Source organism: Cynocephalus volans, chromosome 17, assembly GCF_027409185.1.
Source record: "Cynocephalus volans isolate mCynVol1 chromosome 17, mCynVol1.pri, whole genome shotgun sequence".
Lineage (NCBI taxonomy): Eukaryota > Metazoa > Chordata > Mammalia > Dermoptera > Cynocephalidae > Cynocephalus > Cynocephalus volans.
In genome coordinates, this window is record NC_084476.1 from 20,768,323 (window position 1) to 20,792,598 (window position 24,276).

The following is a 24,276-nucleotide window of genomic DNA, read 5'->3' on the forward strand; positions in this document are numbered from 1 at the left end:
CTTGGGACTATGTCTGGTTATGAAGCATTTCTGCTTATCGTGTATATTTTCACATGTGTAAATCTATTTGGATGTCTCAGTGGGTGTAGACACATGGCAAATCTATTTCTATAGGTTTTTTAATAAAGGTCCCTTAATCAGAATTTTTCTCACAGAGCTGCTCAATGCCAATTATGAATATGACTAAATATTCCCTTGTATGTTCTGATTGATCCCATCACAGATATAAGTGTCTTGAGCCATGCACATCCCCCAGGAATGACGGTGAGGAGAAAGTATTGGCATTGAGATGAATCTGCTCACCATGGTTACACCTGTTGCCCCAACCTTCTAGAATGCATATATTGCCAGGCCCTACAAGAACCCATCTCTCTGAAACCCTCCTGGGGTTCCTTAGATTAGTGGCTCTGTAAGATCTTTCTTTTTTTCTTTCTTTTCTTTTCTTTTCTTATTTTTTGGTGGGGCGCAGGGGGCGGGGTGGCTGACTGGTAACAGGGATCAATCCCTGGACCTTGGTATTATCAACATTATGCTCTAACCAACTGAGCTAGCCAGCAAGCCCTGTAAGATCTTAAAGTACCTTCCAAAACATCAGAGAGAGGGCAACCATGTGCTTTGGTGTTTTCTGACGCTGCAAGAGCAAGAGCCCTGGAGTAAATGCAGGAGTGCTGATTCCTGCTCTAAGTTTAGGTGAAGTGATTCTGCTATCTGAGATTGTATGCTCCCATCTTCAAAAGGCATACCTCTACTCTCCAACCACAGGCCTTGCTCTGGACATGCAGTGATAACTCTGGGTTTCCTGGGTGAAGAACATGTTGGGTCTGTGCACACTCAGATAACCTTCTGCGCCAGACATCCCTGGCAATTGCCCCATAAATCACGTTGGCCATGAGAAAGGACATTCAATTCCCCGGGCTTTTCATCATGGTCAATTAGGAAATCAGCCCAAGAGGAGGTCAGACTCCATGCACTCCAAGTTCCCCGGAAAGCCATGGGGCTTGTGATTAATGCATCTGTCCAGACGCCTGGTTTCAACTGGGCAGATCCCTGGCATAAAATCCCAGGCTGTCCCTCTCGTTGTGTGCATTTTCCAGCTGGCCTATCACCACACAAACAGTATTTTGAAAATGCTATTTGTGATCATTTTGGAGGCAGCTGAGATGCTCTGGAAAGAAGTCAAGCTTAGGAGCAGGACAGGTCTCAGGATTTGGGATATATTCCTTTACCTCCACAAGTGTCAATTGCCTCATGCATTACAGGTGATTGAGAGGGTAAGATAGAATGCTTTTCAAGTGCTTGATGCAGGGCCTGACCCATAGCAAGCACTCGTGAGTATTTCATAGGATGCATTTTGAGATTAATAATAAAAGCAGCCACACACAACTCTGTTGCTTCCCTAAACATGATGTGTGCTTTCACATCTCCTGCTCTTTGACCACGTGGCTCCGCCTGTCTGGAATGCCATTTCTGGTCCAACATGCTTTTCCTAATCCCTGTGTAAGCATCCCTTCTTCTGGGAGCCTCTATGTCCCCCTAGGCACCAGACAGCTTTTCTGTGCTCTGGTGTAAAGTGCACACTCACCTGCCATTTTTCCCCCAGTGTCCCTGTCCCTGACTCTCTTTCTGGGAAGACAGGGTCTACTCTCATTCATCTCTGTCTCCCTGTGCCCATGCAGGACCTCACATGGAAGAGGTGCTCCTGAGCCCCTGGGCACTAGCCCCAGTTCCTGGAAGGACCTTCCCCTCCCACTGGTCCCATGTGGGCCCCTCATACCTATGGCATAGCCATCGGGGCACTGCAGCTTGAGGTTGCTGTTGAGCTGGTTCGGGGCCGAGCACTGGCCTTGCATCTCCTGGCAGACATAGAAGGAGCCGCTCCAGGTGCCATCTTTCCGGCAATGGATGACGTTATTCCCACGACCCTGAATATCACAGAAACACGATCAGGACCAAGAGACACCACAGGCCCCCACAGGATAAGCCTTTTGGAATAAAGAAAAAAAACAAATTCTCATTTCCCCAGAGCTCTTAAAAGTGTTCCAAAACAATTTCGTAACCATGGTTGAAACTCCATCACCCTGAAAGAGAGGTATTGTAGGTAACTCCATTTTACAGATGGGCAAACTGAGAACTCAGAGCAGGGAGAAACTTGCTCAAGGCTTCCAGACAGCTTAAGTCCCAGGTACTAGCTTAGTGGTCTTTCAGAAACTTCAGGAGGAGCAATTATAGTTTTATTTGTGTAGTTTTTTTTAATGGAGAAGGTAGGGGCCTATCAGTTCTCTCCTTGATACAGCAGGTAAGAGCACAGGCCCTGGAGCTATTCAAGAGGAGTCAGGTATACATCAAAGCCTGCTTCCTCTTAAAGGATGAAAAAGCATCCTATGGCAGGGCTCTGCCATACATTAACTGGTAACCTGGCCCAGCTAAGAACTTTTTTTTCCTGAGCATTTCCTTTCTTCTTCTTCCTTCCTTTTTCTTCTCTTCCCTTCCCTTCCCTTCCCTTTCCCTTCCATTCCAGCCATAATGGCACCAAGATGGGGGATTGGGGATACTTCTATCTGTGTCCCCTCCCAGTTCTTTAGAATAGGCAATATACAGTTTCTCAATCTCCTGCAAAGTATCGGAAAAATGCAGCTTGAAGTCACAGTCCCTTCTCGAAGCCCCCTTCCAACCTCCAAGAATCCAATGGGAGGTCTCCCTTGGAGATATTTCAGAACTATTACTGAATTCAAGAAACATTTCTTAGTGGCCTCTCTGCACCCAGCTCTGTGGGGTACAAAAGGAAAGAGAGCCAGTTCCTGGCCCAGTGAGCAAGTGGGACAGGCAGTCATGCCAGCAGCCGGCCACATCAATATGACTGTGCTCAGTGACACAGGCAAACGTAGCCCAGTGCTGTGAGTACATGGGGGAGAGTAACGGTGGGGGAGAGACGACCAGGAAGACCTGTGAGAGGAGGGAATGTATGGAAAAGAGTTTTCAAGGATGGGTAAGCATCTCAGGCAGAGAAGGAACAGAAGGACATTCCTGGAAGACGGAGGGCGTGTGCGAATGCAGGAAAGGATGGTGAGCACTAGAGAGCCCGGGGAGGTTCTGGTTCTACGCCTCAGGAGGAAGGAGGCAGATGAGCTGGCAAAGTGGATAAGGCGTGGGGCCTTGAATGTCAGCGTAAAGAGTTCGGACTCTTCCCCTAAGGAAACGGAGAACCACAGATGGTTTCTGTGTAGGGAGTCCATCGTCTGAAAGATCTGAGAACAAGCTATCTATTCTCTCTCTCTCTCTGAGGCTTGTCATAAGTTGAGAACCTCGACATGAGGCCAGAGGAGCTGACTATGACCCACCAGTGCAAAAATTCAAGCAATGCCTCCCCACGACCTTCAGCTTCCGTTCAGACTCCTGTGCCTGGCCTCCAGAGCCCTCCCAGCTCCACTTAGTTCTTAGTTCATTGTCCTCCACATCACCACCAACCTGGGACTTCGGCTTCAGTCACCTGCATTCTTCAAGGCACCATATGCTGTGCTTTTGTGCTCCTGCTTCTCCTGTCTGCTGTTTCCTCCCTGCCCCATCCACCTGGCAGACACCTTATCTGGAACAACGCATCCTACCTGATGGTGCCCCAGTTCTGCACGGGGCACCACCTTAATGCCTCTGACGTGGCATTACCTCTTTGTTCACCACCTCTTCCCCAACTAGATGAGGAGCTGCTCAAGGCCCAGGATGGCACCCTATTCATCCCTGTGTCCTCAGGGACTTTCACAACAGCCAACAGTCCCTGGCTGCTCAGTCTGTTCATTCATCACTCAATAGATATTTTCGTTCTTTCAAGAACTGTTTGCTGAACAAAAGATAGGGAGAATAGGTGGACAGTGATAGAATGAATTTTTTTTAATAAGCAAGGAAATAAATGAATGCTTGGATGAGGAAATGAATGCATAAGTGAGTAAATAAACAAATGAATGGATAAAGGAATAAATGAAGGTGTGCATGCATTAGGAAATGAATAAACTCTTATAAAAGGGCTGATGCAGGCTGAAGCTCCCCTGTCTGAGAAAACAGCTGCAGGAGACAGGATTCAGAAGAGAAGGGGAGCCCCTCTCCAGGCCTCTCCTGGGCCAGCATGAGAAGGGGGCCATTGCAGTGGAAACCTCTCTGGTCTTGGGAGAAGTTGGCCCATCTGGAACACACAGCTGCGGGGTGACTTGCAGAGTCCACTCCTAGAGGCTCTGTGTAGGCTCAGGACAAACTTAGGCAGCTTCATGTGGCTTCAGAGAACCCCGACTCTCCCTCTCAGAGCCTCAGGCTCCAGGCCCCATGATTCCACTGGGCCCTCAGGGGAGTAGGAAATTGACCCCATTTCCTGGAGCCTTGGCCTGGGCCTATGATGCATTTGGCCTCCAGCCCCTGAAGGGCTGCAGACCTCAGCACTACGTGGGCCAGAGCTGGCTGGAGAGCCTGGTCTGTAGCAGAGACTGTTAGAACTAGCTGGAATCTACTCAGGGAGTTTCAAACTGGGGAGGCACCAGCATGGATGGAAGGTGGGGGCATAAAGCACTGGTCTTGCTGCCTCCAGGCTCTCTCTCACCGCTCGGTTCATCTGGCACCTTCTGCTGCTAAACCTGCTTTAAAAAAAACATGGCACCCTTCTACTGAGACCCCTTAGCCTTCAGAACTAGGCATACACATAGGCTGGCACTCCAGGGCATCCATAGTGGGATCCAAAGGACACTTCTGGCCCCATCTCTTGCTATGCTCATACCCTTCCTTCCGGTCAAGCGAATCACCTTGTCTCTCCTGCAAACTTCTCTTGCTTCTTTATCTGCACATCTTCACCCTTGCTGTGCCCTCTGTACAGCAGACTTTCTGGAGCCTCTCTGGATTTTCTTTAGGACTAGATCTTGATGCATTCATCACTTGCCTATCACTTGATGCAGACCCTCAAAGTAGATCCTTGCTGATTAAGTCTGGTTTGACCACAGAAGATCTAACGTTGTTGAGGATCCAATCTGGGAAGACCAGAGACCACTTTTTCTCGGTGTTGTCAGGGAACTGACTGGGTATCTTTGGCTCCAAATGCACGATTATGTGTGCTAAGGTAAAATCTGTCTCAAGAGGCCTGAGCATCCCTCAGCAAAACGGTTTGCTTCCCTGTGCCTATGGGTCTGTCTGTAAAAAAGCATGTTGTGCTCTCTCTAATTCCCCTAGCTCTTTAGCTACACAGATCCACAGAAAGCTGAAGGCATATATTAATTCCTTTATCAAACACCTGTTATGTGCCCAGTGTTTAAAACATCATTTGAACAATGTAGTAGACTAGAAGTTATGTCCTTTTTACAGATTTAGAAGATGAGGCTCAGTTAGGAAGTGAAAAATGAGTTTTTGAATGCTGCTAGCACTCAAAGGGCCTGGACCTAAGTCAAACTGCCTAGATTCAAACTCCAATTCTGCAACTTCCCAGGTGGACTTGGGGAAGTTCCTAAACTTCTCTTCACCTCAATTTCCTCATCTGGTAAATGGGTATGGATTCCACTACCTGACAGAGTTGTCATGAGGATGGAGAGAGTCAGGTTACATGAAGCACTGAAAGCCTAACACACACACACACACACACAGACAAACACACACACGGCTCTCTCAATGTTCGCCAAGGCTCTCAACCACTCTGCTGTACTATCTCTAAGGGATCTTCAGAATCAACCCAACCAACTGTGCATTGTAGAAATGGCAGCAGCCACAAAGGGGAGGCAGAGGGCACCAGTCACAGAGCTTGCCGATGCCAGAATCTCAACTCTCAACTGTAAGCCTCTGTGCCTTTACTACAATGGAGGGAAAGAAAGAAAGAAAGGAGAGAGGGAGAATTAGATTTATTTTCCTTAATAAATGAAATAATGGCAGAGAAAAATGTGGTGGCATCAGAACAAGGCAGAACTGGGCGGTGTAGTGAGGGAGACAGATGACTAAGCTTTGGAGGCACCTGCTCTAATGACAGGAGGCTCAGCTCTACCCCCTCCTGATTGTATAGCATGGGGCAAACCACTGCCCCTCTGAACTTCATCTGAAAAGTGGGATAGTAATACCAGATGTCGTGGGGCTTAAAAGAAAAGATTCGTGTAAGATACTTAGCCCAGCATCTGGCATATAAGAAGTGTCCATTAAATTGCAGTTGCTGCTAATCATTTGCCTCTGTTCTTGGCCACTGCCCTCTGTGCATTTCATTTCCTCCAAGTGAGGTACAGGGATGACATGCAGCAACAGAAATGAGGATGGACCAAAAATGTGGCTTGTGCAGTGACTTGGTTAGGAGACTTGGTTTAAGAACTGGTTCTGCCAGAAACTTGCTGTGTAACTCTGGTTAAGTCCCTTCCCCTTTCTGGGCTTCAGTGGTCTCATCTGTAAAATAAGTGGGTTGCAGTGGGGGTCTCTGAGGTCCTCCTTGGCTCTAACATCACATGGGTCTGGGATGTTTCTGACTTCCTCTAGGAAGCCCTGAGTACTTGGGCAAACACTTAACAACCCAGAAATGAGAAGCTGCCCCTGCCTGCCAAGATTCTGTACGTTGGGGAGCTATGCTTTGTCTGCAGCAGAGCCCATAAAGGCAGGGGTCAGCTCCATGCCACTTGTGGTGGGCAGGCTTTAACAGCCACCGTCTGTGGCTTATGCAATGACTGGGTATATTGTGGATTCCCACTCTTCCTCTCTTGCTTCTGCTGAGTTGCTGAAATCCACCATTAAGAGCATTGTTTTGTTCACAAAGCACCCTCAGCCTTTTCCTTCTCCTGCTGCACTCATCTCCCCCAGACCCTCTTCCCATCCCCAGGCTGGTGGCTCCTATAATCACCTACAAAGCCCCCAATACTTCTCACATGGAGCTGGGCCCTGAGTTATCACCTCAAACAGATCAGGAACATCTGAGCTGGACTAAATCCTTAGACAATTAGCACTTCTCCCAGCTGCCTGGGGCTGGAATCCCTTCCCTTTGCCACCAGCCTGCCTTGAAAATGCTGGGGAGCAGTGGAAAGAGTGGAGTCAGACAGAATGCCACCTATAACTCGTACCCCCGGGCAACAGCTTAGCTTCCCCAGGCCTTCTTTCCTCATCTGTAAAATGGGCATATTGTTTCTTTCTCAAATGTTTGTTGAGTCGTCAAAATGAGAGAATGTCTGTAGCACCAGTGACTACCATATTGCACAGCATAGATATGACAGATATGGCACATTTTCATCATAGCAGAAAGTTCTGCTGGGCAGTGCTGGTCTAGAGAGACTAAAGGACTATTTATTCTACAGGTTTATTTGGTCAACAGACCAGGTTTCACTATGGCTCATATTGGTCTCCCAATCCTGGCCTCATGCAGAAAGGGCTTCCCCTTCTCTGATTTTCTGGAGCTAGTCACCAGAGGGCTAGGTTTCAATCTGTTGCCTTTGTTTCCAGGTCCTGTGGGAGCCCATGTGGAGTATTAGGGATACTCTCCCCTGGAATGGCCTTGAAGGCAGTCTAGTTCATTAGTGTCTTCTCCAGGGCTGCCATGTATGGAGGCACAGATGGTGTGCTGCACAACTCCCAGGGATACCCATATCCCACTTTCATTATCTCATTTAATCTTCACAAATAAACTGTGAGGAAGGTGTACCTCCCTCTACTTTACACACAAGGGACCTGAAGCTTAAAGAGTTAAGTAACTTGCTCGAGTCCTCCAGCTAGTAAGTGGTGAAGCCATGTTTTGAACTCAAACTCCAGATCCAGCAACATACTGGCTCCCAAGGAATGAATGAAGTGGGAATTTATCTGTTAATTTGCTATTAGTGGTAGTGGGAGGGAGTGTGTGAATCTCCCCTACAACAGTTTTGGTTCTTTCCTGCCAGGATCTGGAGCTTGTTTGGAAAGCAAAGAATTCCCTCTCCATACAAGCTGTTTGATTCAAGATGCTCTGGAACGTGCATGTCTGCTGTGCTTACAGGCAGCAAGAGGGAATCTGAGGTGAATACTAGCTTTGGCTCTCAGGCTGCTGGTCTGAGGGTAGAGGAAATTCATTTTCAGTACAAACTAGGAACATCAATTGTATCAGGAGCCCGTTTGGCACGCGCTCCCTCATTCTCTGAGCTGACAAGCAATACCCTGCTCCTCTGCGTCTAGCCTCTCCTGCAGTTGCCAAACTGAACTGCCTGAGTCGTCTGATAAATTTACATTTTCCTCTCCTTTAAATACAAACTGGCCATGAAAGTTACTTGGCAGGCCCCAGGCAGACTGGGTTTCAGTTTGATAACATGACCACAGCCAGAATATTATTTGGCTCAGCAGTTTGGGTAACTGTTAGCAACAGTTTCATGTAAGGGAGCCAGAAGGAAGTTGATCAGCCTGCGAGAGGCAATGGTAATCTCTGGCCTTTGCTTGTTCCAGCACTTGCTTCTGCTTCCCTGGCAGCCAAGGATGGGAATGATTCCCCTGAGTGTTCACTGTCACCTATGAGTGTACACAGTTGCCTGTGAGTGTACACTATCAAGAATTTTCAGGTGGTGCTTACAGGACTCAGTCTATCCACAGTTGGGGGTCACCCAGATTCTGATTCTGACTCAGCCGATGCCAGCTGTGTCATGCTGGGCATTGGAGTAACCTCTCTGAGTCTTGGTTTTCCCATCTGGATAATGAGGAAATGAGCTTTGATGCTCATCGCAGTCTTTTCTCATTCCCTTAGTTCAAATGTCATTTCTTGAGTACTTACTAGGTGCCTAGCACTGTCCTAAGTGTTGAAGGCCTAAGGAAGATTAAAGATGCAGCGACAGATGTAACAGCCTAGCATGGGAATGTGAAATGCAAGTAATTACAATACCGTGTGGTCAGTGCTATACAAAGGGAACCCCGAGGAGGGGCACTGAGCCCAACAGTGGAAGGGACACTGAGAAAGGGTTCCCAGAGAAGGGGGGGCCTGAGCTGAGCTGTGAAGGAGGATGAGGAGTCAGGAAGCTGGAAAAGGTGAGAGGAAAACTCTTTAACGTAGAGAATGCAGAGGTGAGAGGTAAAATCGGTCTTAATTGTTATGGGGGAGGGGTCTTAAATGACACTTTGAGGAGTTAGGGTTTTATACTACGGGAAATGGGAGTCCCTGGTTTGTTAAGGGTTTTAAGCAGGCAGATTGTCATGATGAGATTCATGCGCCAAACAAATCACTCTGGCTGAAATGTGGACTATATAAGGGAGAGAGCGAGGGAATGAAAACACAGAAATGATCAAGAAGCTGTGTGGTGGCCCAGGACAGAGAAGACAGTGGCCTGAGCTAGGGTGGTAGTATTGGAGACAGAAGAGAACAGCTTCAGGAGAGGTTTTGGAGGGAGAACAGGTAAGACTTGGTGATGGCGTGGATGTGGGGAGAGGGTGCAGGAGGAATTGAGGATGGTGCTTTGGCAGTGTTTGGTATTTGGAGGCTAATACTAAGTAATGAAGACTGACAGGGGATGAAACCTGCACCAGGGACTAGCTCACGGATCACTGGGCCCCCCAGCTGGTGGTCCTTGCACACCCATGGAGCATGGGGCCTGGGTTATCAACTCTGAACCGCCGATTCTATTAAGATGGAGCTCTATGTGGACGGAAGGTGTCTTTGGAGACAGCTGATCTTTCATTCCCCTTTTTCATCCCTCCCTGTCCTGTTAGGTGGTAAGGGGCACGTGTGGGGATTGAAGAAAATTCATTCACAGAACTCCTTCATCAGGGGCAGGCAAAAGAGTCTGACTCTCGCAGTCACATGTTGACTGAGATAAAGTTTAAACCCTGCCAGCTCCTTCTGTCATTCTTTTCCTCCACAGTGTTCTCAAATCTGTACTTCTAATCTCAATGTGGCCTCCTTTCTCTTTATGCTTCAAGAGTCCAGTGATGTCTAAAGATAGTGGTAGACTTGTGATTTTAAATACTTCAAGGACCAGCATGGGTAGTGCTGGTGATAAAAGACTGGCAAAAGGGCCCTGGTCACTCTCAGAGTTACTTCACTTTGATCTGTTTCATACATAGGAATTCCATACACGATTTCCTCTGTAAGGGTTCCAATGCTTAAAAAAAAAAAAAAATTAAAAAAAAATCAAATCTGAGAATCTCTGAATAAATAAAATATAGTGTTGTAGAGAGGAAAATGAGGCTCAGAGAGATTGCAAAGGATGATAATTAGAATCCAGTTTCTTAACTTCTGCATTGGTGATATTGTTATTATGCAATCGGTCTATGTGGACAGTCTCCAGGAGAGAGTAGTCCTTAGAGTATAGGCTGGTCTTTGGTAAGCAGAGAGGAAAGGGACTAGGGTATTGATCTCAAGTTGCAGGAGGAGGAGGCTTACCTGGGAGGTGTCGCTGTCTTCACACTTGATCCTACACTCGCTGTTGAACTGGAAGCCATTAGTGCACTGGTAGAGCCCATGGAATTTTGGTGGAGGTGGGTCGCAGGTCACGGGAACACAAGCTCCCTCTTGCCAGCTCCCATCTTGCGTACATTGAGTCTTGAAGGCCCGTCTTCAAGGAAAAGAGGAAAGAAGAGACATCTCTAGGACCAAATGGCTAGACCCATGCCCTCCTCAAATACCACCAAATGGCTACATGTTTCCCTTCCCATGCTTGATTCCCTACCTGTCCTATTGAGTAGGGTGCAGGGATTAAGGAAAATTCACTCACACAGCTCCTTCAGCAAGGGCAGGAAGGAATGTCAGACTCTCTCAGTTATGTGTGGATTGAGATAAAACTCACGCCCCACCAGCCTGGTCCTCTCTCTTCCTTCCAGAGTGTTCTGATGGGTGCAGGCACAATGATGAGATGAATACCCACCATTTATTGAACAATGATTATGTGCAAGGCACTTTGCAAGCACTCTATGTACACATCCTCAGTGATTCTTCACTGCAACCTTATATGGTAACTGTTATAAAGCATCTCACTGCTTTAAAATGGAAGTCCGGAGAAGTGACATCACCTGCCCAAAATCACATAGCCAGTAGGTAGCCAAGCTGGAACTTACAGCTAGTTCTGTATGACCCAAACCAAATATTATAAACAATGTCCTTCTAGCTTCCCACAGAATAGAATGGCCTGCACAGTAGGTATTGCCACCAGCAAAGACATGACTGTTTCCTACCAATCAGGCAGGCAGACCTGACTCTTCTCCCCCAGAGCCTGTGAGTTTGTGTTTCCAGCCTCACTTACTTCTTTGACTTCCGGGAGGAGCCGGGCACGTGATATCCAGGTTTGCACTTGTACTTGCAGAAAGAGCCCACCTTGTGCTTGTTCTCTCGACAACGGGCGGTCTGGAGGTCTGCATGGGGTACTGGGGGTGGAGCTAGGCACATGAGCTCACACAGGGCCTCGGGGAAGGACCACAGCCCATCTTCCATACAGGTCAGGAGGCTGTTGTTGCCTGGAGGACACAGACAGGCAGGGTTAGCAAGGGCAGGAGTGTCTGATAGCGTGTCCACAGTCTGCTTGGACTTTAGCTGACTTGAAGAACTAGAGGGTCCCTCATGTGGAATTCTAACCCTTTCCACTTACAGCTGAGGAGCCCAGGGAGATCAAGAGAGTTGCCATAAAGAAGAGGAGACCCAAACTAGGGGAATGAATTACGCTATGTTTACAATGAACTAAAATTAAAGCTTCTGACTCCTGATTCTGAATCTCTTACACTGCATAGGAAAGAGACCTTCACTATCCTTTGATCCATCCTCCTTGCTTTCCAGGTGTGTCTCTGAGCCAGAAATGAAGGTATTTGCTTTCTAACAATTGACTGCAAAAACACCTATTGCAGTCTACTCCAAGCTTTGATATCAGTGTGCTGTATGACCTCCAGCTGCCACTCCTCCCAGGCCCTGTACCCCTGTATCTGTCCTGCCCCCCATACCCCCCATGCCTGGAAGTGACAGCATCATGTTATCAGGAGCTTTGATTTTCTGTTCAGGCCCTTGTGCTCAGTGAAGCTTTGCCAAAGCAGCTGAGAGAGCGGCACTTCCCCCATAGCCCGTGCCAGCTCTGACAGACGTGCTGATTGCCATCGGGAAGCTGGCCTGACAGGGAACATTGCAAATAAAAGTACAACACAGGAGTTAGGCTTTTCACTGCCAGCTCATATATTATCGAGGCTCAGCCTGCCCAAGACAATTAGAAGAGTACCTGAAACTTGTGCTTCTCCATCAAACTCTCCTCTTACTGATATTACTGAATGGTGTTGACAAACAGGGCTGGAAGCACGTGGGACGCTCTGGGATTTGAAGGTTAGAGGACAAGTGATAGGGAGAAAACTGACATTTATTGAGCAGTTACTATGTACTCAGTGCTTCTAATAAGCAATCTCATTTACTTCCACAACAGTGTGCTTCATATGACAATTCTCATGGAGACATGGCAACTCAAAGAACAAGGTGACGTGACCAAGTTTTACGGTTAGCGAAAGACAAAACCGAAGTTCAAAACTGATTTTGTCTAACTAAAGAGATGTTTTTTTTTAATGGGAAGTTGGCTATCTATGCTCAGCAGAGCCCTTTTTATCTGTTCTGGAAGAATCAAACCTCAACTTTCCTATCTGTAGAAGGAAAACAATTGCTTCTGCCTTTCAGGGTGTTGAGAAGATGAAATAAAACAACATTTATGAAAAGTGCCAATAAAACCACTGTCAATGTCTCTGTGTGCTCCTTAAACTCTTCCTTTTCTCTCTCGTTCTTTTTCTCACTTTCTCCTTCCCTCCTTTTCTGTTAACTTTTTACCTTGATTAGCAGATAAGAAAGGACCAGGTAAGTTGCACAGAGGTCTTTATTCTTTCAACAATAAACACCTATTTAGTGCTTAGTATGTGCCAGATACTTTCCAATTGTGGGGGCAAAGGAGGGAACCAAACCAAATATAAACAAAACAAAAGATAACCCTGCCATTTTGGAATTTATAATCTAAAGGGATAGGAAAAAAACACAATACTCTATACTAAAAAGTAAATTATTGTGCTAGAAGGTGACAAGTAGTATGGAGAAAAATAAAGCAGGGAAAGGAAGAAAGGGGAGAAAGTACTTTATAGTTTTATGTGGGCTCCTCTGCTTCTCCTATCCCAGTCACTTTTCTTCTTTTTCCTCTTCTGTCAATATGATTCATCTGGTTAGCACAAGACAATTTAGTGTCTGTAAACCCCACAGAGAATTCCACATTGATAAACTGTGATACTGACAACTGTGGGTATTTTCACATCAAGTAAAAAGAGTAAAGCATGCAAAGAGGTGATTCATTTGGCTTCCTTAGAAACAGAGAGGCTTCTAGGACACCAGGCACTACAAAATTATTTTTGCATTGACCTTGTGATTGGGGCAATCAGCCTAGGCATAGCAAAAGCTTAGTGAGAAGGGGAGCTATAAAAGATACAGGGATCATACCCTCTCCAAATTGCCCAAGAGGGATAAAATATCTGTGGAAAAAGTGTCGTGACTTCTAAAAAGTACACCATATCAGCTATGCAAATTGTAAACTGTGAAGTGAAAGCCATGGCAATATAATATAAAAATTACAAAATGTTAATCCAGAGAAAAATGCAAAGCAGAAACGTACATTCTGGGAGTGGGTAAATAGGAGTTAGCAGTGTACCACCATCAGAAGAACATGCTAAAGCAAGAACTAGTGATTCAGGACCATGGATACGTCCCCCACCCCCTCAACAAACAACCTCCAGGGGATGCAGACACTGAACTGTGCAGAACCAGTAATGTCCATGTCCCAGCTGCCACTGCTATTCTGCATCCACCGTGTGGCTTTGAAGAAAGCAGGATATGACAGATGCTGTCTGTGCCCTTCCCTCATCCCCTTGGCATTGACCTCTATACTCTGAAGGATGCTAACTGCACCAGCAACTCTCTGTCTGCTCATGGATGCATGCTGTGCTCACATGCAGGGCAAGCTCAAATTACCGAGGAGTTAATGTCCCTGGAGGCAGCACTGAACCAGTGATGGAACTGGTGGGTTCTCGTGCCAGTTTCCAGAGTTGCAGCAACTCCGTGGCACGTTCTATGCTTTCTCCCCAAGATCCTCAGAGGGACTGAGCTCTAGCTGCTCAAGTGGTAACCGGCTTTAGGAGAGACCCTTGCTGACTTTTGTCAGTGCCATGTCTCCTGTCCTCATTCCCCTCCCCTACCCATGTTTCCTGGGAGAACATGACTCAGGACACAAAATGAAGGCATGTCTGAGCCTGGAGTTTCTACGAGATGAAAAGAGGTCAGGTTCCAACGAGTTTGGGGACCCTGTACCTTCATTTGTTCATTTTTTAAAGTCAGGTGACATTCTTCACTGAAATAGAAAAAACAACCCTAAAATTCATATGGAATCACAAAAGACTCCAGAGGGTAGAGAGAAACTGGGTAAGGGGCACAAAGAATAATTACAACTCGTAATAATGTATATGTTAATAATAATGGTTTGATCATCACATATTGTACACAAAAAAATGATAGTTAACACTGTACCCAAAAAATACGTATGATCAATTGTGCTTCAATAAAAAAAATAAAAATAGAATTAAAAGATTTTTTTTAAAAAGACCCCAAATAGCGAAAGAAATCCTGAGAAAAATGAACAAAGCTGGAGGCATCACACTACTTGACCTCCAATTATACTACAAAGCTGTAGCAACCATCTTTTAAAGTCAGGAAAATAAGTCTTGCCCAATCTGTCTACAAATATGACTAAGGAAATTTCATTCTCTAATGAGTATTAAAATGGTTGTAAACTCTTTGCAATATCAACAGAGAGGCGCTTATTTTCATTATTTAATTTAAAGGATTATGTGGAAGACCAAATCTCTTTGGGAATGCTTTTAAGACTGAAATTAACACAGAAAAGAACCCAAGTAGGGAAATATCAAACTTTCATATGGCTTTCTCAGCACTTGCCATGTGGTGATGGCACTGCAGATCATAAGGCAAGGGGCTGCATCTTTATTTTCCCAAGCCTGGTCTACTGCCATGCACATAGTAGGTCCTTGATATCCATTTGTTAATGCATAAAATATTATGAAACTACCCATGACCTCGAATGAATCACCTAGCCTTTCTGGACCTAAACCAAACCTTTCTCTGAATTATGTCCAGCTCTGACATTTTAGGATGTGAAAGGATATCGGCCTCTATACTGTTGGGAGAAAACAAAAATGCAGCTAGCTGGACAGAAATAAGGACAAGCGAGCACTCGAGGCTGCGTTAGCCAAGAGCTAGCACTGGCGAGATTGCAAAGATCTTCAGTTTCATTACCCTTGGTAAGGAATAGACCTTATCAGAAGTTACATAGGAAGAAAAGAGGTTAAGAAGGACAAGAGGCACAGATAGAGCAGAGGGCCAGGTTGGGCAGGAAATGGGTCAGAAAGGATTCCAGGCTGGTTGTTTATCCAGAAACAGCCCACTGAAACTTCACCACCATTGGGGCTGGAGAAAGTCAGGAGAAGTCGAGGCAGAAGAAGTGGAGGCACCAAGAGAATCCTCTGCCAATTTAGTTCTGAAAGCACATTTCTCTGTTCCTGGAATCCGAAGGAGTTAAAGAGCACATCTGAGCTGGGCCTGGCAGTCCAGAAAGTACATCAATTTCTCACAGCTCCAGCCTGGGTAAATCAGACTACATTTTGATTTATTTAATTGTCCATTTCTTTTCCCTAAATGTCTGAAAGGAATTCTACCAATGGCTGTCTGTGATAGAGTCCATGGGGTAGACACAGGGAGAATTACCAGAGGCATCTCGTTAATCCTTCTAGTGACCCAACTCATCATTAACCCCATTTTCTAAGTGAGAAAATTGAGACCCTGAGAGGGTCAAACTAGACGTTGCTCAAACAAAAGTCCAGATATGTCTGACTCCTAAGTCATCTCTTGACCCCACTGTGGAGCTTTTGCTCATGAGCATGGCCAAAGAAGAACTGCTGGTCAGAGAAAAACTCATGGAACCAGAGATTTACAACATCAGAGTGTCCTGGAACCAAGAACTAGACACACAATACAACTTCACCATCCCCGCTTCTTCCCCCACTGTCCAAAAGGGTGTCCCTCCCTTCCAAATTTCTTTGCCAAGCAGCTCCATTTATCATTCCAAATGGAAACAGAATGCAGTAAGATGCGGTCATCTTCTGGGATAGTTGATAGAGAACCCTTTCTAAGAAGAGGAAGAAAGGAGGCTGGAATGTTGGAATCTTGCCATTCAGGCAGGGACTGGGAAAAGAAAATGACAAATAAAAGTTAGACTTTCACCAGGACAAACAAGAGCACTAAGTTCTGGGCACGTGGAATGTGGCAACTCTCCATGCCCACCTGTTCTCACCCCATCTTCAATAAAGTCTGACAAGTCAGAAAATGCTCAATGGGGTTGCATGTATCAAGGAAACTAGTGAACAGACTGTTTTAAATCTGAGGTGAACTAGGCAAAGCTGAGATAGAAAAGCTCTTGTTGTTACAAGAGCTAGAAATAGAAAGCAGGCTTTTAAAAAAAGATCTTTGTAGAATGGGGACATGCTTACTTTAGAAACTTCACTCCATAGTAAATATTAAATGCACCCAACATAGCTGAGTTTGGTGGGGGTTGACCAGATGATGTAAGTCATGTTTCATTTTTAGCCATTTAATTAAACATTTATGGTTCTGACTTTGAAGTTGTCTCTTTTGAATGTGAGAGGATTTATCCCCTCATGGATTTTTGTAGGTTCTGCCTATACTTGTAAGTGCTCATCTGATAAAGAACCCTGGCAGAAATGATTTTTAAGGCTGTGAATTCTTGGAGTATTTTGCTTAAATCTTCAAGAGTGGTTGGAGTTTAACTGAAAGGCAAGATATTCAAAGAATAGTCATCCGGAAACTAAGAGGCAAGTGGGTTTGTGGTGCTCCATGTGTTATTCTAGGTTCTTAGGGACTGTACTCAAATGACTGTCCTGGGTGGTGGCTGCTCTTCTGAGGACACTGACCTCTGTGGCCTGGGAGAAATATGGTGAGTGAAACATGTTTCCACACTTCCCAGCACCAAAGACTCCACGGGACAAAGAGATCAGGGGCTGGGAGAACAGCCACTGCTCAGGTCTAGGCAGGAGCCTTCTGGAGAAAATGAATATTTACTAAGCACTTTCTTTAGCTCTGGAATTTTATATGCACTATCTCTTTTAATCCCCAACCTGACCCTACAACATGGACATTCATAAACCTATTTTACAGATGAGGATATTGAGGCTCATAGATGTGAAATTGCTCACTTAACATCAAACAGCTGGTAAGGGGCAGAGCTAAGAGTGGAGCCCTGATATTTCTGATTCTAAAGCTATTGCTCTTTTTGCTTAAATCATGCTGCAAGGAAAGGGAAAACAAAGGGTAGGAGGCAGAAAAGGGAGCAAACAAAAGAAGGGGGAATAAATTGTCTCGATCACCTTTTTACCGCCTGGCTTGAGAAAAGAGGCAAATGAGGTGGCATTGGCAAGCTCAAGACAGAGGTAACAGGACCTTCCTCCAGTCCTTGCTGCTAGCAGATCCAAGAAGAAGCCTCAGAACAGGAATTTGAGTGCCAGATGATGCTGGCCATCAAGTTGCATAAAATGTCAATCGGTCTTCGTGGACCAATGCGGCAAATGGAGAAACACTTCCCTACATTCTCAAGGGAAAAGCAAAGTTGGGATCAACAACTATTAAATGATGGTCCTCCTGAGGCCTCATCTCCAAAGCAGGGTCACAACCCCCTGCCCCCACCCCAGCCATCATCTGCAGAGAAGCAATGGCAGCAGGGTCTGTATCACTTTGATTAAGGATATTATTAGCCGCAATGATCAATGCTAATTTATACACCTCCCTTTCCCAAGGGCCTCTGATTGAGAGAAGTGTGATTTCCTAGACAGGAGTTATTAATACACTTTGAATATAGGTGAAAGGAGCCAAGGGCTTGAGGGGCCTGAAAGTTGGAGGCTTTGCAAGTTCTGCTGATCCCTTCACCTCTCTCTGATCTAAAATTTTATAGTAGCTCAAATGAAATGTTGGTAACATTTTTATTCAAATCCTCTTGGGTTATTAAAAAGGAGGAGATCTAAGTGGTGCATCCCAGAATTGCTTCCTGACTTTCTTTTGGAACAGCATAGTGAGATTGCTGGGTCTTTCATTTATTTATTAAAAGAAACATTTCTTGTGATGTTTCTTTCTTTCATTGATTCATCCAGCCATCCAGTCAATACATTTTATTGAGTCTTACTATGTACCAGGTGCTGTGCTCACTGACAGGAACATGGAATGGGATTAGACACAGCTGCTGCCCTCAAGGGATTCAAGTCCATATGGGCTTCCTAGTTTTTTGGAGTCATGAAAACTTGGTGAACTACTGACGCTCTCCAATCATCAAGATGCCTGACACTCATACATACACAATATTACATCTATGTTTAAGAGAATTCACAGACCTTCCCCCAAATGCCCCCTCACCCCACAGAAGCCCATTCAGGCACACTCTATAGAATGATGGACCCAAAAGTGGGACCCCCATCCTCAAGTGTGGTATTATTTTAAGTATCTGATAAAGGAGCAATGTTTCATCTGATAAATCAAGTAAAGGAGAAACTCCTGACCCCTCTGAAAATCGAGTATAATGTCAAAATCCAACACTCAAAAAGAACCCAGGAGCCTTCGTCCTGAAATTGCTGCTAACTTGCTCTGTGATGGTGTACAAGTTCCATCCTTTCATTTGCTGGACTTCAGTTTCTCAATACTTCCAATAATCCAGTCATTCTCTATGAGTTCTAAGAGCCCTTTCAGTCGTAACATTCTAGGACACTCAGGCCAGCCTCTTACTTGTTTGCAAAGTTCGGCCTCGCCTCCAGTAGGCCAGACTGTCTCATATGCACCCCAGCCCCCGCCAGTGCTCAGCCCAGGAGGAGGCCATGCGCTTGCCACCCACACCTTCTCCTCTCTCCCCAGTCTGCCCTTCTCAAGGAGTAGTGGTTGGCATTGGAGAACGAGAGACCTGGGCTCCAATGTGATCCCCACAATTAATAGTACAGCCTTTGGCATGTTCTTAAACTCTCTGAAGCTCCGTTTCCTCCTCTGTGAAACAGGAATGATAAAACTTCTTTTTTTAAAATTTATTTATTTATTTATTTTTAATTAATTAATTAATTAATTAATTAATTAATTAATTTTTTTAAGGAATGATAAAACTTCTAAGCCTTACTGAGTCCTAAATATACAGAGCAAACTAGTCACATCACTTCCTAACCTAACTCTCTTTTCTTTTTCTCCTTTCCTTCCTCTCCCTCTCCCTTCCTTTTTTTTTTTTGCAAGATTTTCTAGGTTTTGAAGGGGATTTCACTGTCATGCTTATCCACACTCTATTTTTTTCTTAGCTGCACAGCAGGGCAGTTTACATAAATAGAAGTGGTAGAAAGAAATCAGGGGCACAGATAAAACTTCATCCAACCCTCAGTGTTTGAGACCAAGAAGGATGGCCAGAAGCAGCCTTTGGGCTTCCCATAGACAAAGGGGTGGAGTCAAACCCGGACAAAGGGCCCAACATACCTTTCAATTGCGCAGGGTGACGGCATTGGAAGGAACATTTGCTGCCAAAGGTGGTGCCTTCAAGGCAGGAGAAGGAGGCGGCATACACGTGGTGGTGGTCAGGGATGCCACAGTCCATGGGCTCACATGCCACCTGCTTGTTCCACTTCCCCTCTGTGCAGGTCACTGTGACACTGGGTCCTGTCTGAAAGGAGGGAAAGGCACAGTGAGGTGAGGCAGACTGAGCTTTAGATGTGGGGAAATACACTTTGTCCCCAGGCAACAGCTCAGAGTCCTGTCCAGGCACCAGAAGACCAATGCCTAATGTTTAACTTTATCTCACTTGTAATGATCCCAACAACTGTATGAGTGAGATATTTCAGTTTCCATGTAAAGATGCAGAAAGTGAGGCTTAGAGACATTTCATGACCAGTCCTGGAAAAAGGATAAACGGGACTTGAGACCAAATGGTATGCTCTTAACTGCTGTCTACAGAGTCTCCCAGATCATGATGTCCATTTTATTGATGAGAATCTTGAGATTCAGAGACCTCACAGGGTATAATGACTTCTTTCACAAAACAGACGCTGAAACATGGTGCAATGGTAAGACGCCAGGTAAGACACCAAAACAGCACTTTGTCTGTTTATCTAGTTGTCAGTTTTCATGTCATTTCTTCCAGGACACTTTCCTTGAATCCCCCTGTACTTCCAGGATACCCTACAATTCCCTTTACAATATTTATCACACTGTGAGTACATTACTCATGAATCATCTGCCCTTTCCCCACTAGTCACTAAGCTCCTTGAGAGGAGGGACTAGATTTGTCCTAATGACTTCTTTTTGTCTAGCATCTAGTACAGTGTCTGATTTACAGTGAACAGATGCTTTGCAATGAATAAATGGATGGATGAACGAACACCTCACTGACAGAGGGCTCACTTCTTCCTAAAGCAGCCCATTCAATTATGGCAGAGTTCTGACTGTAAGAGTTTCATTCCAAAATGTTCAGCCTACGATCCTGCAGATTTGCAGCCTACCCAAAGATACTAACTTGCGGTATGTGGAACACTACTCTGTACAGGAATGCTTCTCTTAGAGATTCCAGACTGGTTAGTTGATTCATTCATTCATTTACTCACTCAATCAGTGATATTTATTGAGCACCAACTCTGTGGGAGCACTATTCTCAGTGCTGGGGATTCAGCAGAGAACATGTTCAACACCCAGTCAGCCTTCACTGGGTTAGAGAGGTGCTCTGAGCTCAGCACCTGAACATACCTGGCTCTTGATCAGCTCGTCATCTCGCTGAATCTGGAGCACATAGCCTCTCCGGCAGCTCACGGTACACTGGGCACCGTGGTAACGGTCACTGCTGGAGCAATTGAGAGAAGCATTCTCCACAGCCAGCTCCGGGCAGTCAGTGGCCTCACATGCAAAGTGCACACAGCTGAGAAGGAAAGAAACAAGAGGGTAAGAGGGGATCTTCTCATAAGACAACTGCACTCCAGGTGGAGGATAAAGGCTAAGAGCCTTTCCCTAAAATTTTAGGAGGCTGAGACTGAAGAGCAGAAGTGGTGCTGGCTGGGGTGAAGAAGAACCTAGAGGCAGTAGTTAAAGTTTATCATTAACAGAACAAGGTATGAAGACAGACAAACCAGGGATCAAATCTTGCCACTTGTAAGCTTTGTATATTACCAAGTTTCCGGACTTGCATAGCCTCAGTTTTTCCATCTATGAAATGGGAATCATTATGATTACAGCAAGTACTTACTGTGTTTCCAATCTGTCAGGCACCGGGTTGAGTGAAAGTCTCTTTGTATCTTTCATAAAAGTACTCAATGGCAAGGGTCATTCTGAGAATTAAATCAGCTAGTTCAGGAAAAGCACATAGCAGGATTCCTGGCACATACTAAGCACTCAATAAATAGTAGCTAATGTTATAAATTTATCTATGCTCTATTATCTAGAAGCTGTGTGACTTTGGGCAAGGCTCATCACCTCTCTGAGCTTTAATCGCTCAACTTTGGCCAACCTCATAGAGCCATGGGATTCAACTGAAGTGATGGCTGTACAAGTCTTTTATAAACTGTAAAGTGGCTTATGAACTGTTAGTGAAGTCACACAGAGACCGTGCCTTGCATCCGGCTGCAGCTGGAATTCTCACCTCTCTGCCAGTCTGAATTTTACCCATTTTCCAAGTCTGAGCTACATGTAAATATCTACAGGAAGCTTTCCCTGTGTCCCCAGGTGAGCTCCCTCACAGGCATTCTGCCTTCCTCTCTCTGACACTGCTGCCTCATGCTTGATATATTGAGAACACAGGACCTGGGAGCCCACCACGTTCAGGAACGCATGCTAATCCTTAATGATGTACACAGAAACAACATAAAATCCCTGCTACACAGACACTCAGTAACATTAATTACTATTCGCTGACTGCTTATATACATGAGCTCACTTCATCCTCACAACAAACCTATAAGCTAAGTGTTATTCGTTTTACAGTTGGACAAATTAGGGACCAACAAGATTAAGTTATTTAAGTTCCCATCCACATGTGTGACTCCAAAATCCTCATTGTTAACCTTGCCCCATGCTCCTGAACTACAACATCCTTGAGGGCAGAGATAATGCCTGTTTCATCTTGGCGTAGTTTACATTGCCAATAAAAATGCCTTGCGCAGCAGATGTTTCCTAAATAGCAGGAAACAAATGGTGGTGGAGACTTGCAATAGCTCTTAAGCATTTTATGGAGGCTGAGATGCTGATTGCTACCACTGAAAGCTTCTAGGGGGCAGTTTTCTCTGACTTCTGCCTCTCTGACTGTGTCTATCTCAGCCACCTGGTATGCACAGATGGCTAGATTTGCACCCAGAACCTCATGGCTTTTATTTTCCTCTTTTTATGTAGGAGATAGGGAAAAACATTGGCCAAACCTACTTCAAGATAACTTTCCAACTTTTTCTTGGTGCCAGTTTCATGATGCTCTGATGAGAGTTTTACCAGGACAGGGTTACTCATCCCCGTGCTCTATCCCCTGCTCAAAAGTATATCTAGAGTGGGGACGCTGAGGTGCTAAAAGCCTCCAAAACATATCACAAACAAATTCACTTTGTAAAATACTCAGGATAGGGCAAGCACTTTATGTAGGTCTCAGACCCTCACTTGTGTGGGCTTTGTACTCTCCAAATACCACCCTTCTGAAATGCAGGGTGACTGGCATTAAGAAACACTTGTTGAGATATCCTGATTCTCCGCTTTTCTTCTTACTTCTGACAGCCTTGGCGTTGCACCATGTGGAGACCTTGAAGAGGCTGTAACTGTGGAGTCAATGCAAGGGCTTTGACACCAAACAATGCATCTGTTCACATTGTGTAAGCACTGGGGAAAGAGCCACATGGTTCCAATTTAAATAGATTTACTCCGTAAGCTACCAGCTCCCAAGCTGTTCTTCTGGCCTGTGCCTTACAGTGTGGACATTCTCACTCTGCACCCCCAGAAGGCACCTGGGCTCCTGTCTTATAAGGACCCAGAGGGAAAGATAACTTTCTTCTCTGGGCTGTGGGGACATTAAGACAAAAACAGCACCCTCCCCCACTGTTCTGTGAACATTAACATTCTTCTTCATAAGAAAACAAAAAACTGAAACGTGTCTCTTCCTAGAAAAGAAAGAGCACAGGGCTTATCCACTGGGGAAATCTTGGCTCAAGCCCCAGCTTTGCCGTTTAGCAGTTGTTTGACCTTGGAAATTTATATGACACCCTGAGCCTCAGTTTTCTCATCTGTAAAGTGGAAGTGATAAAATGATTGATCTCTCAGGATTGTCAACAGGGTGAAGTGTCATCCACTCATTCATCTATTCAACAGACCTTGTCTGGGGGCCTTACTGAGAACCAGACATTGTTCTGAACATCAGGGATACAGTGACAGAGGGGACAAATAAGGTTCCTGTCATCCTGTGTATTTGAGGAGGGAAGACATATGCCAAGAATAGTAATAAACGAGATCATTTCAGATAGTGATGTATGCGGTAAGGGCATTAAAATAAGGAGAAATTATAAAGGGTAACTATTTGGGGGAGGGGGAGGACGTCTGTGTACAAAAGGATCTATGAGAAAGGGACATCTGAACTAAGACCTGGATGAGATGAATGGATCAACTATACAAAGTTCTGGAGCAGAGGGGGTCCCAGGCAGAGTGAAAAGCCAGTGCAAAGGTCCAGGACAGGATGGAACTGGGCATGTTTTTAGATTAGAAAGGCCAAAGTGTGAGAAATGCTCTGGAATCTATGAAGCTCCATGAGAAAATGGTCTTTCTGCTCTGTCTCTTTCTTATATAAAAGGAAACTATTCCCTGGTCACAAGAATTACCTGACCCAAAGTTTCCATGGTCGGATAAATATGGGGAGCATTGGATTAATGAGACCAATCCACTTTCTTTATTGCAGGACTTCTCAGAACCTTGAATATACTAACGTACATTGAGGGATCCCAGAAGGGGCTAAGGTTCACACCATTTTCCAAACTCTTATAAGCTTTGTATCAGAAATATCCCATTTAACCTAATTGTCATGGGACCTTTCTTATGACTAGTGTCTTCCAGAACACACTTTGGGTTGTGAGGCATCCCTGCTTTTTCAGCACATCTGTGTGCACCTGACTTGCAGGCTTTAAAACAGGAAAACTAGGGGGAAGGAAGGTGTTATCTGTCAGGCATTGGCCACTGTGTTTTATCTACATCACTTTAATTGTATCCACACAGTAACTCCTTGAGGTAGTGATATTATTCCC

The 24,276-nt window shown here is 45.2% G+C and overlaps 1 protein-coding gene across 1 annotated transcript in view; it reads right to left on the bottom strand.

Moving 5' to 3' along the window:
- The window catches only part of PAPPA (pappalysin 1), a 230,094-nt gene that overhangs the window by 29,058 nt on the left and 176,760 nt on the right, over nt 1-24,276 (bottom strand). The window contains exons 14-18 of the mRNA XM_063082520.1: nt 20,765-20,933; nt 19,505-19,688; nt 11,172-11,382; nt 10,316-10,487; nt 1,775-1,922 (exon numbers count right to left, since the gene is read on the bottom strand). Coding sequence (XP_062938590.1) covers nt 1,775-1,922; nt 10,316-10,487; nt 11,172-11,382; nt 19,505-19,688; nt 20,765-20,933 — 884 coding nt within the window. The remainder of the gene's footprint in view (nt 1-1,774; nt 1,923-10,315; nt 10,488-11,171; nt 11,383-19,504; nt 19,689-20,764; nt 20,934-24,276) is intronic.